At 52.0% G+C, this 15,404-nt stretch overlaps 1 protein-coding gene across 3 annotated transcripts in view; it reads right to left on the bottom strand.

Annotated features, from left to right (window-relative positions):
* Positions 1-632: 632 nt before the first annotated feature.
* Positions 633-15,404, bottom strand: part of ZCCHC14 (zinc finger CCHC-type containing 14) — a 55,545-nt gene continuing 40,773 nt past the window's right edge. For 2 of the 3 annotated variants that reach the window (XM_032389731.1, XM_032389732.1), the window contains 8 exons: positions 13,203-13,312; positions 12,350-12,444; positions 12,213-12,267; positions 11,045-11,324; positions 9,007-9,098; positions 8,214-8,341; positions 7,191-7,331; positions 633-7,107 (listed from right to left, as the gene is read on the bottom strand). In XM_032389731.1, the coding sequence (XP_032245622.1) occupies positions 5,561-7,107; positions 7,191-7,331; positions 8,214-8,341; positions 9,007-9,098; positions 11,045-11,324; positions 12,213-12,267; positions 12,350-12,444; positions 13,203-13,312 (2,448 nt within the window). In that variant the 3' untranslated portion in view covers positions 633-5,560. The remainder of the gene's footprint in view (positions 7,108-7,190; positions 7,332-8,213; positions 8,342-9,006; positions 9,099-11,044; positions 11,325-12,212; positions 12,268-12,349; positions 12,445-13,202; positions 13,313-15,404) is intronic. The other variant, XM_032389730.1, reaches the window with a different exon arrangement.

Raw genomic sequence — 15,404 nt, 5'->3', positions numbered from 1 at the left:
CCCATCTTCAGAAGCCTGACCTGACCAAAGAGCAAGTCAGAGGGGCTGCTGTGGGCCCCAAGCATGGACCAGTTGTGTGTCTCCTGACAGGAGCCCTGATGGCTGGAACTGTGTGTACATGAACATTTTCCTCTGGGTAGCCACAGGCCTGACAAGACCAAGAGGCCCTGGGGACCTCTGTTGGGAAAAAGGCGCCAGCCAGGTTTCTCCTTCTGGTGTCTGGCGCCGCTCATGAGAACACCACAGTCCTGGGCCAGCTTGTGCTCATTAGACCACCACCATTCCGAATCCAGAAATGCCAGGGCACGTTCATACCATGTCGTACCACGTGTTTAGAGAGACGTTCCAAAGAAACTTGACATCAGTTCATGCCAATCTTGATTTCTTAGGGAACCTAGAGCTGGAACATACCAAACCAAGAGTTAATGTTTCTGGTCATAGCAAGGACATTTTTTTTTAAACCCGGGAAACTGGATAGAAAATGGATTTAAAACCATGTATCTCTTTTGTCAAGTGGAGAAGGCAGAAAGGGTTGACTCCCTAGTTTGCAGATCAAGAATTGCAATTTATTTGAAAAGATGTGTGCTTCATATTCTATGAGACAAAGACCTAATAAAATGAAACAGCTTTTTTTAATTTTTATTTTCAGTACATTAAATTTACTCATAAAAACATTCTAAAAATGTACAATTTTTCCTTTTTAACAAAGTATAATAAAACATAAAAACTTCAAAAACAATACTTAACATTTACAATTCAAAATCAAATTAGCAGAATATTAAATATTTACAAAACTATATCTTTTAAAAATATTTATAAAGTTACATGCAATTTTGTAGAATTGACATAAAAGAATGGCTCAAAAATGGGAGAATTTTCCTTCATTCCTAAAAAGAAAATCTGTCCAATATAAGCTGTGAAGATTCTCGAATACACGAGGTCTCTGGTTTCAGTACCAAAGCCTTCATTGTGCATGTTAAGAACTTAATGCATGTGAGGGGCTTGTTACAATCCCCGGGACTGACTGACGAGCCACACTGAGCTCCCCTCCCCCCAGAACAGTGTAGTCAAGTTGACCTTTGGCCTCAACCAGCAAGTATGTGGTTTTGCGAGTGCTGATTAAAAGATTTTTTCATTCAGAACCTCAGGACTTTGCAAACGGAGCCTCTTCAGAACCCACGGCTTTCAACGTCACCTGCGCTTTGGAAAGGACGTCCGCCCGCTCAGGTTCCACAGGCCCATCCTCTGGGAAGGACACGGTTTCCCTTACCATCCTTAAGACTCAATATATACGCCACCAGTAACCAGGATGTAAAACAAGCAAGGCATCAAATAACCCATCACAGAAGCAGGAAGAGTACAAAATGATAGGGAGTGAGGAGGGTGCAACCTGACTGCGCCGGGCCAGCGCTCTCCCGCGACACAAGCGAGCCCAGAGCGGCCCGGGCAGACGCAGACGGATCCGATCGCCGGGCGCCCGCGGGGCAGGGTCGGGGCCGCTGCTCCGCACCTCCACACGGGGCAGTGCAGACTAGCTACGGTGACTTCTAAGGAGGGAGCTAGAACACGGACCCTACCAACTACTATATTCACAAGCCGACTCCCATAATCTGGAGATCATAGATGCTGCTGGTTGGCTTTTTTTTTTTTTTAAATACCCAATCACACATACCTGCTTTGAAGAAAATAATTCTGTTGTTATTTTAAGTGCTAGCTCCCATTTCCTCAGTGCTCATTAGCAGTTACGAGTTTTAACATTTAAACACTTTTCCAATTTTCAATATTACCAAGAAAAGAAGGTAGAAAATTGTTTGCTAAAAAAAAAAAAAAAAAAGGATTAAATAGTTGTTTTATCCCAACACTGTATTCTACTTCAATCTGTACATTCCACTTCCCCCATTCTTGGGAGACAAAAAATGGGGACAGAAACTTGGACAGACGACAGACTACACAGCAGAGTGGCTGTGCCACACCTACCTGGTCGCTACAGCATTTGCACACTGAGCCATGGTTTCAGGAAAACGACTACAGAGTTGAAAGGGTCAGTCAGATCTGTGTTTCTATGAAGATGAGGCCATCTGAGGAAGTGCAGAATGCTCTTGAGGCTTACTGACTTTGGTTGCTTTTGGAGAGAAATTTATCAGAGATTACACTGCCAGCAAACACTCCCCAAGTCCAAGTATTCACTTGGGAAGAGTCTCACGGACCGGCAGCTGGATGCTCTGTGTCCCGTGTGCCTCACGTTTCCGTTTTACGATTCTCCCCTTGGAATGGCCTCACTGGAGACATCACACCGCACACGCACTCTCAGAGACAAGTGGGAATTTTTCTAAGACCTTTGATGACTGGAACACAGCCACACAATGTCTGGACTTATTTACCTCAATCTGAATGTCCTACTTCGAATCGAAGCTCCTATTTTAATTTTTTGTTGTATGGAACACACTAACCTCTAATATTTATCAAAATAGTCATAAGGGTAACAACAGACGCTTTCATTCCCCAATACTGACCACTAAAACAAAAACCCTAAATATGATTTTTTTTCTTTTGTTATGAGACAGTTTTCAACAATTTCACTGTGTTGAAATAGGATTTATTTAAAATATTTCTTTGTTTAAAAAACCAAAAAATTTAAAAGTTTGGCTTTCAGCACATGTCCAGGCCACCGTAACGGCCTTCAGAAATATTAAAATCGTAAACATCAGTGGACACTCCCAAGTCTTCCTTTAACATCATATGACAAGTTCCAGGCTCGTACTCTTTAAGGCAAAGTTGTGTCAGTTCTCATTATTTTGACATTATGTAGTGTTTATAATTAAGAGATCAATGTAACATTCCCCCAAAAAGTTGTTGTAAGCATCACCATCACTTCAAAACCGTATGTAATACTGTGTACCAGGAAGAGAGAGAAGCATACGGAGGTCTGTCAATTCTGCATTGCATAGAAATGAAACTCTACTAAAATAAAACTCTAAAAAAACGCTACTAAAAGCCTGTCATAAAAAAAAAAGGTAACTCTGCCTTAGTTTCCGCCAGGAAACTGATCATAAAATTTGAAGCCTCACATCACAGTGCCTCAAATTCTAGGGTATTCTTTTTGATTTATACCAATTCGGCATGAGGCTGATTGTCCCATTTTAAGAAAGGTCTGAATATTATGATTTTCTTTTTTTAAATAAATATTCAACTGCAAAATCCCTGGGCAAGGCCTTACCAATCAATATTTTAATACTGAAGGCTTTAGTGTTAAAATACTACTATCTGAGCAGAAAATTCCCTTTTGGCTTTAAAGGTTTAAGTCCCTAAATTTCAGACCAAGCAGCTTTCATTGTAATGGGGTGAAACAGAGCTGTATGGTGAGGACTTACTTCCCACTTTGGATAAAACTAGACTTCTGCAGATCTTGTAGCTCTGTCCTGTTGGTGTGGGCTCTTTCAGAGTCTTACCACTTTCTACTGTAGTTTTCAGGTAATTTCTAGCAGAACTAACCACTAATACACAGCCTAATACAAAAGAAGCTGACAGGAGAACGTTTCAAATCTTTTGCTCATAAATTATAGGACTGTATTATTGTTGAAACGTCTGTCTCGAGTGTGAATCCGTTAGCAGTAAGCCTTGGGGTCCTTGGGAGATCCGTGAGAGAGACAAGAACTTGCCAACTTTGCTAAGGATGTGTAGCATCCGTCAGAGCCAGTCACGAAGGCCATGCGGTCACCATGTCTTGGCGAGAGCTCTGTCGCGGTGGAAGATGACAGGACTTCAAGCTACTGAAGGGCCGGGAAGGAAGGGATTCTCAAAGCTTTGACAACTAGGGATTCTCTGGGACTTGGACCCTTAGATATTAAGTTGTTGCGAGTAACTATTTCTATTTAATAACATAGTTTAAATTTATTCGCAGAAAAAAAAATTAAAAACTTCAAACTGCTACAAGTGTTTTAAGGAGGGAAGGAAATGCTAAAATCTCTGTTGTGTACCAAGTCACGTAGCCTGCTGGTGCCAGCTCCTTAAAAACGGGTTCTCTGAGTGTCTTGCACTGACTGGTCTCAGGGAGTCTGTCTCCCCGAGCGGCAGAGATTGACCTCAGTTTACATTCTTCTGGAGTGCAATCCTTAAAAAGCCCAGAGAGATTAGTGTCTAACCACTTGAGGAACAAAACAAAACAAAAAACAAAACAAAACAACGAAGGCGACATTTTCCCTCACCCAGGGGTATCAAGAGTCCGACTGGTGGAACTCCACGCGGAGAACTCCGACCTGCAGTTCTCGATTCCGATCTTGCGTAGCTGCCCGGGAATTACGTGTGAGCCTGGAAGGACCGATGACGGCAATGCTCCTCGGGAGACGGAGGTCTCTGCATCGCAACCACGGTGGAGGCGCCGACCAGGCGAGTCCTGACGTCAAGCTCCAATCTAGGATTTTGGCAATAAAACTGAGTTTGATGCACTCCTACGCTAGGTTTTCTATCCAGTCTAGTAAAGTAAAGCACCTTTGGATTAAAAATATTAAGCTCAACAGCAACTAGACTTCTCAGTTTTGTATTTAATTTTCCTTATGTCTCCATGGCTTAATAGTGTTCTGCTGCCAGAGAAAATTATCAGTCTGTGGAGTCCAGACTTTCTGCTGGAGGGGCATATTTCAACCTAAAAGTACCTAGAGAGAGGGGGGGGAGAAAGAGATCAAATTTGAATCACTGTGCAATTACTACCAACAACTGAGCTGTCCAAAGTTCTTTCCAGAGTCACTGGTCAAGAGGCGGGTGCTGGAAATCTGAACTGCCTGTCGTACCCACTCCCAGCTCCTCGCTTCCACCCCCAAAACTAGACATGACAAGTGGATCAACGCCAAGGGGTGACCCGGCCGGTCACCAGTCCAGTTCTCTATTCTTCGGGAGCTCGGCCGGGCTGGGGGCCGGGGATGCCTGACCCTCACCCCGGGCCTGGGCCCGCTGCTTCAGGACATAGCCCCAGCGTGAGGACGGCCCACAGCCACTCCCATCTGCCACCAGAGCCGTCTCTAACGCTCTCTGGGTGACCAAGATGCACAGGCGGGTGTAGGAATCCCAGGCCTGGGGCAACCATCAAGCGCCTACACAGAGACCAGGGGACCGTTCCAGGCTGCACGTCTCCCAGAGCTGGGAGGGACGCTCCTCCTGCCTAGTTGAATCTCCCTTCCAAGGCCACCCGCAAGAACAAACCTGCGTCACCGCCACAGCAGACACACACTTGAACTGGACTAGAGACAAAAGAGAGCAAGTGCAAGTAAGGGGGGGTGGCGCGTGGCAGCACAGCGAGGTGACCCGGCGCACCACGCGCCACCAGCCCGGCCCCTGTGGGGGCGGAGAGCGGGCGCAGGCCGGCCAGCGGCAGGCCCTCGGCTTCCAGCCCCACACGAGCCCTCGGCCCGGCCGCCGGCGCCCTCCGCGAGGAGCAGGCTGCAGTCCACGCACAGCTTCGAGACCAAGTGACCCTCTCGGGGGCCTTCACAGCCCACCCAGAACTACACGCTCTTCCCAACAGCATTCAGAACATTCGTTTTTGCTTTAGAAAGCAGCGAGTTCACTACCGTTTCCCCACAGAGGGGAGCTCCGCGCGCCCGTCTCCTGGGCGCGGCCCGCTCTGCGGCCGCCCCCCTTTACCTTGCCGATTGAAGTCCATGGACGGCTGCTTGCAGTCCTGAGCGCGGTGCCCGGTGGCCCCGCAGTTGTAACACGACAGATTGCCGCTCTTCTTGTGGCCGGAGCCGTTGCTGCTGCCCACCAGCCCCGGGGCCTGGTACACGCCCGCCGCGCCCGCCATGAAGCTCTGCATGGGCGGCACGGCGAAGGCCGACTGGCCGCCCAGCACGGGCTCGGGGGGCACGCTGCCGCCGTAGGGCGGGTGCACCACGGGGAAGGCGCCGCCGCCGTACTGCTGGGCGCCCACGTAGCCGCTGCCGCACACGGGGCTGAAGGGCAGGAAGGGGAAGGGGAACACGGACGGCCCCGAGAACGGGTGCTGGAAGTAGTTGGCGTAGCTGACGGTCAGGCCGCTGGAGCCGCAGCTGCCGCTGCAGCCGCACGACGTGCACACGACGCAGCCGGGCGGCGGGGCGGGCGCGGGCTGCTGGGCCGCCGCCTGCTGCTGATGGTGGTGGTGGTGGTGGTGGTTCTGGGCGGGCGCGGGGAGGCTCCCCGGGGAGCCGCCGGCCCCGGCCCCGCCGCCCCCGCCGCCGTAGAAGCCGCTGTCGGGGGCCGAGGAGAGCGCGGGGCTGGAGCTGGGGGCCGGGCAGCTGGGCACAGAGGCCATGCTGGCGAAGGACGTGGGTGGGTGGCTGCTGGAGGAGGCAGTGCTGCTGCTGGCGCAGAAGCCGCCCTGCAGGGGCCCCACGGGCACACTGCTCATCGCAGAGAAGGCAGCTTTGGTGTTGGTGTACAGAGCAGTCCGGGGGTTTATTATTGCAGGGGGCACGCTTATTTGCACATTATTCGAACAGGGAGTTTGCCCAGAAATGGCAGAATCCGCGGGGACAGATGAAGACACCAGAAGTTTGATGGGTGGCCGGGCCACGTGGAAGACGGCGCTCGACGTCCCCGCGGCAGCCGTGCTCGCCTCCCCGGCCAGGGCCGGCTGCGGGGCCGGCTTCATCACCCTGTCCAGCGCAGCCGTGTGCACGACCTTGGCGCGGGGACCGAAGGAGACGGTGGGTGACACGGAGCTGCTCTCGGCCAGGGCAGAGAGCACCTGCAGGGGCTGCTGGGGGGTGGGCGTGGGTGCTGCGTCGATCACGGTGTGGCCGAAGTTCTTGTCCACTTTGATGCCGCCTCTTGGTCCCGAGAGTTTACTCCTTTCTTCTAGAGACAGCAGCGAGTGCACGGAAGGCGGGAGGAGCTTCATGTCCGCGCCCCCCCTTTCGGACTTGTGCACGGAATTCAGCATCCGGATGGGTGCCAGGTGCGAGGCCGCGGCCATCATCTGGGGGGGGAGGGGGTGGTGGCCCGCCGGACTGGAGCCTGCCTCGTTCTGCACCGGGAGAACCTGGGCCGTGGGTCTGGCGGAACTTGAAGCGAAATGGTTCAGTAGCATGACGGGCTTCTCCTTCTCCGAGCCCTCCAAGTGCATCTCCACACCTAGAGATGGAAACACAGCGGTCAGCACGGCGCCCCGGGCCAGGGCAGGGGCAGCAGGGCGCTCCCAGGACGGGCGTCCTTACGTCTGTCGTTCTCCTCGGCGCTGTCCGAGCTCTCTTCCCGGGCCTGCACCCCCATCGGGCTGGGTGAGGAGCTGGAGCATTCCGAGGAGCTGCCCTCCCGGGCCGTCTGGTGAGGGGGCTGCTCCACTTCTACCCGCAGCGCTGCGGAAAAGGGGCGCCGACAGGGGTCGTGCCGGCCAGTGTCTACCGCGCCCTCCCCACCCGCCTCGGCGCACACCCATCCCGCTGACCCGGGCACCAGCCCCGGGGAGGCGGGTGCTGTCACTCCTGCTTCAGACAGGACCCGGGGACTCGGAGAAAACAAGCTGCCCGAGGCTCCACTCACACCTCGGAGAAGAAGCGACAAGGGGCGCCCAGCCACCACGGTGCCACCGAAGTCATCTCCCAACACTGAGGGACACCCCATTTTACGAGGCCAAGGGATGGAAGACCCTTTTAGTCAAATAACCACTGAAAAGACAGACTGGCATGTTTTTCTCCCTGGCGTCCTGTCACTGTTGGTACTTCCACAGTGTAAAGAAAACCACGGGCCATCCGTCCCCGGCATCCGGCGCCCCGACTGCAGAGGCGAAGGCAGGGAGAGGAGGAGGGCGGCTAAGAGCCCAGGGCCCCGCGGCTCCCAGGCGCTGCACAACAGGGAGGCTGCGCTCTTGCACTCTGGGGAGTTTCAAGATGGACCTTTGAGGCAAGGACCTACAAGGACCTGTCTGCACCCTCCTGGGGAAGAAGCGTATCTTCATCTGTTTGGGGTACCTCTTTCTCTTTCCCTCTGGCCGTGCAGCTGCCGGATCTAATTCTTTTGCCCGAACAACTTCAGGTGAGTCACCGGTCTCTAGGTTCTAAACCAAATGTCCCTTCTGTTTTCTAATGGTGGAAATGATGAAAGCTAAAATAATGAGCAGTAACTGTAAATTCTAAAAATAGGCAAATGCCAAAAGGCTGTGTGTGGTCTGGAGTCTAATAACTATCCTCCAAAGGAGGAGCCCGCGATGCCCCCCTCAAGGCCACCCCGCCCTCACCCACCTGCAGCGTGGGGGCCTCGCACGGTCTGCACGGGCCCGACGTGGCTGGTGGGGGGGACGCGGGCCACTCCACTGCTGGTGACCGGGGGTGGGGCTGTGGGGTTCAGGCACCGTTTCTCTGACTTCTCCCTGTGCCACAAGAGAGCACGTGAACGAGTGAGCGTTCAGGTCTTCTGCTAGAGAACGGTTTACTGTTGCCCAAGCTCTGCTCTCCTGCACAGATTCCATACAAAGGGGACCGCGCCCAAATACCCTCAGAGGTGGAAAGCAATGCATTCTGACTTGTCGGATTCGCTGCACAGGGCCCTTCCTAGCACACCCAAACCACATCGTAGAACTGTGAAAGCATTAATGAAGCTTTGATAAGCAATCAAAGTAATCCAATCAAGGGCATTTAGCTAAGTGCTCACTAGCACCTGTTCAGTGCAGAGGCACTCTAAGAGCGACCCCCTGGCTGAACACAGGCCCATGAGATGACCCACCTCAGAATACCCCTAGGCCCCAGATGACCACTGGGATACTTACAACCAGCACAGTTACCAGAAAGGGGGAAGATTCCACACATCCTCACCTTCCCTCTTTAAATAAAGCCCCCACACACTGCCTCCTGGCTGAAAGCCTCTCCTCAATGAACTCTCCTTTGTTCCGCTTCAGGTGAACTCTTTCACCTCCCAGGCCACCCGATAGTCACCCCACATTTGGGGGCCCCCATCCAATCGAGATACCCCATTTAGATACCACATTCAGTACATTAGGAATGAAAAGAAACAGACATTTCGCAGTTTCACACTTACTTCTCCAGCTCCAGCTGAGTCTTGAGTTTTTTCTTTGCTCCCATTGTGAGGGATTCAAATTTATTTAGATCTTCCTCAGTAAGGCTCAGAAACTTGCACAGAAGAAACACATTATAAAGTTATTGAGAATCAATTAGGACTCTGAAAACAAAGAACTTGGAGTATAATTTAATAAACGTATTCTACCAGTAGCGTACACAAACAGATCAAACCTAATGGATAATAAAAGCCTTGGGAACAGGGGCACCTGGGTGGCTCAGTCGTTAAGCGTCTGCCTTCGGCTCAGGTCATGATCCCAGGGTCCTGGGATCGAGCCCCGCATCGGGCTCCCTGCTCAGAGAGGAGCCTGCTTCTCCCTCTCCCATCCCCCCTGCTTGCTTGTGTTTGCTCTCTCTCTCGCTCACTCCGTCAAATACATAAATAAAATCTTAAAAAAAAAAAAAAAGAAAAAAAAGCCTTGGGAACACCAAAACAGTCCATTGCTAAATGATGTGGTGTCCCTCGTTCAAAACATGAAATGCTCACTTTCCATATGAGGCTCACCGGCCACGTCCACTGGGCCTTCCGCACACGGCCTGGAGAAGACAGGGCACCTGGAAGGTCCGCACTATGCAGGCAGGTGACTAAAGAACATGTCTTGCAGTTTCCACTTCTACAGAGACTGGGTCTGTGGAAATGTCCCCCTCCTGTCCAGGGACCTACCCCCTGGGGTAAATGCAAGCTGTTTATCCTCCTCCAGAAAGGAGAACTCTTAACAGCTCTTTTGTCTCACAATCACCGTCATTTTAGGGGCAAAGCAACTTTGTTGGAAAGCAAGTGACCCAGAAAAGTAGATGCCACCTGCACTGAATGGCTAACTAACCCGGGGGTCTTAGACCAAGCAGACATAACACTGGTTCGCATGATACTTCATAATGCGATTGTGATTTTATGGCTAAAATTCAACTCCTACATTACATTAAAACTTTTTTAAACTGATCATGAGACAAAGTTGGCAGTAGCTATTGTTTTTTAGGATTTATGAATCTTAAGCCAAGAGTATTACAAATATACTTAGAAGCGGTTTATTATGTACTACAAGCTTGATTTCTAGATTCAATTGCAGATTTTTGGACAAATAAGATGTTTATATAGATAAAAGCACCAAGTGATCGTATCCAGCAAGGGGCGTCAGAGCTCAAACACCGCCATGGGTCAAATTTAGTTTTCTCAGTGACACCAAGACTTCAGAAATTCCAGAATTTTCTTTAACAACAAAAAAATGCTCATCAAAACTCTCTGTTGTAAAAAATAATTTCCAGGGCGCCTGGGTGGCTCAGTCGGTTAAGTGTCTGACTGCTGATTTCAGCTCAGGTGGTGATCTCAAAGTTGTGAGATCAGCCTTGGGGTGGGCTCTGCGCTCAGCAGGGAGTTTGAGATTCTCTCTCTCCCTCTGCCCCTCCTGCCACCCTCCTCTATCTCTTAAAAAAAAAAAACAAAAAACGAAACAAAAAACCAAAACTTTGTAGGGCTGCTTGAAAGACATAAAATTCATCTATTACTTTCAGCTGTATGACCGTCAATCAAGCCAGATCATCAGCAGGCTGCTCCCTCCTCGCATGCAAGTATTTGGGCGCCTTGTAAAACAGGCCCTTCTGGCACTAAGTTCCTGCACACGCACAGCCCAGGCCGAAGGGCATCTAACAAAGGGCGCGTGCGCACCAGAATTCACCATTTCTTCTGAAATGGCTGCTGGGGATACAATGTCCTTTATATCATGTAGAGTATCTAACACATGAAGACCCCAGACTATCTTAAAAAAAAAAAAAGCTGTTTGTTTACAACCAATCCTGTTCGAATTTTTGCTTTGGCGGCAGGGAGGCTTCCCATCCACAGGCACCGCCGCTCCCCAGTGGGCGTGCAGGACCCCGGGCACACATGGCATCGACTAGCAGGCCACGGGATTCCCACATCGTGGACGGTCAAGACACCCACCTCAAGCCCGCTAGGAACGAGGGCAGAGGAAGACTGTGGGTTGCCTGCCCGGTCATCCACATACCTTCTCCATGGTGAGCTGTTTGAAGACAGGGTAGTACTTGTGCAAGCGCAGCTTCCTCAGCCAGTCTAAGATCCCGTTCTGCTCCTGGGTCTGAGGGGCCTGCAGACTGGAGGGCATCAGGATGGCGGGCGAGCTGTCCATCTGGGCCCGGTAGGCCAACGCCGAGCCTGCACCCCCCGCGTGGGAGCAGTGGGGCAAGGCGGCCGAGCTGGCCGAGTGCGGCATGTGGTGCTGGGCACTGCTCTGAGAGGAGGGGATGCCGGCCACGCCACACACAGGCCTGTGGGGACAGCAGACAGGTGGTCTTCCCGGGACCGTGGCCTCCTTCCCGGACACACGGGTGGGCAGTGGGCAGAAGCCGGCTGCCGCGTGCTGGGCTGCATCGAGGCCACGCCCACTGCCAGCATCAGAGCCCTTTCCTGCCACTGCCCCCTCCCCGCCCCGGAGGCCTCTGTGGGTGTGCACGTGTCCGTGGACGCGCACCCGTGCGTACGTGTGGCTGAGCTGCCCAGGCTCTGTTGTTCGATCATAGCATGATACTGAAAATCATACATTACAACTGACTCCTCGATCTTTAACGTCTGAATGAACTCTGTGAAAGGGAGTCCTAGCAGCAGGCTGGAAGGAACACTCCGCATTCTGCTTTCCGCCCTTGACCCTTCCGGCCCAGACTGCAAACCCGCACGTTCACGGTGCACTCCGTATGTAGCAGGCAAGGGGTAAAGGGGAGAGTCAGCACTGTGGAAGCCCCGACCACCTGACTGCATCTTCCCACAAGCGTCCGTGCGTGTGTCACCGTCTGTGACGCTGGCCCACCTGTCTGTCACCCACTCACCAGAAGGCCTGCTGCTGATGGAGGACCCTGGGCACAGTCGCTCCCTGGGAGCTTATAAAAATGAAGCTTCTCGGAAATTCTGCTGTCCTAGGGTGCACAGGGCCCGGGAGTCGGCATTTGCAGTAAGAGTCCTTGGGAATTCCAACTCCAATGGCCCAGAGAACCACTTCTTTTTTTACATGGAGAAATCGTAAACTGGAGTATCTCTATCCAACTCCCCTCACACTATTATTCAAGACTAAGACCAAAAATGACTTCATTCTACAAACATTTATACACAGGCAGAAGTAACCTCTCTGCGGATGTGAAACGTGCTGGTTCCAGATGCCTCACCTTCCAGACACGCCCATCACGGTACCCACTTTAGAGAGGGAAGGGGTGCCAGGACCTGCAAGGGGAGATAAATGTCAGAGAGGTTACAGACAATAAAGGTGTTTTTATCTTTACGTAATCACATTTCACAAACTCACTTGGACTTTGAAGCTGTTGGGTGGGAGATGAAGTGCTGAAAAACTTCTTAACGTGGTCATTTTTTAATACGTGAGAAGGTAATGAAGCCAAATACCTAAAAATTAAACAAAGCGGTTTTATCAGGATTAAAATGGTTATTACCAAAAACTAACTCAGAGTGAAATTTTGATTTTGTTAAGAGAAATACCCATGAGAGAAAAAAGTAAACAGAAGCACCACAACCCATATTCTCCCTGTTTCGATTCCATTCTTGTCTGATTCCTATCGTTTCCCGGAGCCCCGTCCGCACGCCCACCGCATCACACCGTGGTGGGGGCATCGGGCTAGCACGATAGCGCAGTCGGGCCCCCTGCGGTCTCCTGCAGCGTGTGGCGACCGGGCTACACCCGACTCATCGGTGCCAGGATGCCGGGCCCGGACTCAGGAAGCAGGCCTGCTCCCTCTGCCCGCTGACCCATGCAGGGTACGCTCAACGGCCAGGAGACACAGGCTTACAGGACTTTACTGGGCCCTGGTTTTGTCCTGCAACAGTCTCAACTTTCCACTACGGGACAGAAACAGTAATTGGATTTCATTTCCTCAGACCGTCAACATCACATGAAGTGGTGGCATGTACTGTGAAACTCCTTTACTCATATCCTCAAAATCATGCCTCTGTTACTAACTCCACCAAATTCTCCACAACTGATGAAAATCCCCAGGGACGACCCAGAGACCCAGACCGCTGGGATGACCAGGCAGCTCAGGTGTGCACCCACCCCGCTCTGGCCACGCCACACATCGCCACACGGGCGGGCCCACAGGGCACTGCTGGGGCTGCGTCCCTGGCCTGCAGGTGCGGGGCAGCCTTACCTCAGGTCCGCTTCCAGATCCATGTGGTTTCGCTCTACGTAAAAGGAATCTGGGCCAGCTAAGCAAGGAATGAACTTCTCCAGATTTTCTTCAGGGTACAGCTGGGGTAACTGAAAGAGATGGAAAAGCATTGGACGTCTGTCAAAATTCACCTGACATGGGCCTCTTCCAGTCGAGAGACAGGCAGCCACTAGATGCTGACCCTGTGCAGGACACTACAACCCACCTGCTCTCAGCTCTCTGGGGCTCTAATTCCACTCAGGATGTGGAAAGCCACAAAAAAACATCGCTCCCACCACGACATCAGTTAAAACCTCCATAACCAACACGATCGTACCTATCCGTGGCCCATCGGGAACTCAGCTACAAGGTCACCACGTGAACTGAATTTCGAGAGGGACCTGCCCCTCCAAGGAGAGACAAGACACGGGACCCGTCTCCGCTGTGGCAGAACACGAGGAAGAGGTAGCCGCCATGCCAGCAGGCAGAAGAGTCAGAAGATGGACACTTCCCGTGGGCTGAGTGTGGGCCAGACATCGGTCAGCCAAGAGCCCCAGACACAAGGGGAGTGTGCCCTCCTTCCCAAGCTCGCTTCCACAGGAGACTGGAGAGAGCCTCCAAGGCAGCGGAGGTGGGGGCTGGCTGCACCTGGGGGCCCGGCAGGAACCCTACGCCTGCCCTGGAGCCTTCTCTAAATCCAAAGAGAAAGCCCTTAAGCCCCTGGGGGAGGGACAAGACTGCTCCTGCTCCCAGAGCCCAGGCAGACCCCCCGTTTCTGGGAATGAGGCAGGAGCACTACTGTCCTGCCTCCGCGGGAGGGGAGGGAGTCCTCCTGGCACCCGGCCCCGGGCAAAGATGCCCTGCTTCTGGGGTAAGGTGCAAGCACAGCCCGCTGGCCCTGAGGAAGGGGCAAAAGCCCTCTTGGGCTGAGGATATTGCACCAGTACAAAGAGGAGGTCAGCTGCTGCTGGGGAAGAAAGGGGCAGGTATGCCGAGAAAGCCCCCAAGGGCCATGCGCCTGGGACTGAGGCTGGACCAGGAGCATGGAGAACACCTCACGCCCACCACAAGTCTGTCACCAGGCAACAAGTAACCGCAATCTCCCCCGGGCGGGGGTGGGGGTGGGGTGTGTGTCAACAGATCAGGGAGAGCCGCTCCGGACCACGGACACATAGGACTGCTGAGGGCCAAGGGTGAAGCCAGACCACTGAGAGGAACTTCTGACACTTCTCCCCAGGCTCAAGGTGACAACCACCCTCCACTGGAAGAATCTGAAGCCCGTGGGGGAACTGGAGGTAACTAGCAGCAACAAAACCCAAACCCAGCTCAACTCCTGATCGGACCAAATCGAGGACCCCACTGAGGGCCTGAGAGAAACAGCAGCATGCCCATTTCAGGGCAGATACACTGTTTCCCTCAGTCTCTACGTTTTCTAAACATGATGTCTAATATTCAATCAAAAAATTACAAGATACACACACACAAAAATAAGAGGGAATGAAAACTATTGTGAAGATAAACATCAGAGCCAAACTCAGAGATAACTGGATGTTGGAACTATTAGATAAGGATTATAAAACAACTATGATTAACATACTGAAAGATTTAGTGAAAAAATGGACAACATGCATGACAACAAATGGGAAATCTCAGCAGAGAGATGGAAACTTTATTAAAAGATGTGTCACATGGAAAAGCTAGGAAAAACAAGAAATGAGAACAATAGAAAACCATGGTCCCAGAGATGAAGAACTCGGCACATAAAACAGGCTCAGCGGCAGCCTGGGCAGAGCTGTGGACTGGACGTCGGGGAGCCTGAGAACAGGGCAAGGGAAATCGTCTGACCGAAACACACAGCGAAAAGAGCAAGAAAAAAAAAAGGGCACCCAAGAGCTGTGGACAATGTCAAAGGTCCAGGTGCACAGAGTTCGAGTCCAAAGGCAGAGAGAGAGGGGGGCAGAAGAAATATCTGAAGAGATAATGGGGAAGAATTCTCCAAAATTAACAAGAGACAACAAACCAGGTATCCAGGAAGGTCAGGGAACACAAAACCAGGTGAGCAGGAATCACCGTCAGCACCCAGTGGGGTCAAAGTTTGCGCCAGGGTTAGCGCAGTCCGGAGCAACGGGTGTTCTATAAACGAGAGGCTAGGCACGCAGGAGAGGAAATGTAGCGTCCTCAGTGTCACAGACGAAAACGTGA

The sequence above is a fragment of the Phoca vitulina genome, unplaced genomic scaffold, assembly GCF_004348235.1.
Source record: "Phoca vitulina isolate PV1807 unplaced genomic scaffold, GSC_HSeal_1.0 scaffold56, whole genome shotgun sequence".
Classification (NCBI taxonomy): domain Eukaryota; kingdom Metazoa; phylum Chordata; class Mammalia; order Carnivora; family Phocidae; genus Phoca; species Phoca vitulina.
The sequence above is the reverse complement of the archived record's forward strand: the minus strand, read 5'-3'. Positions and strand labels throughout refer to the sequence as shown.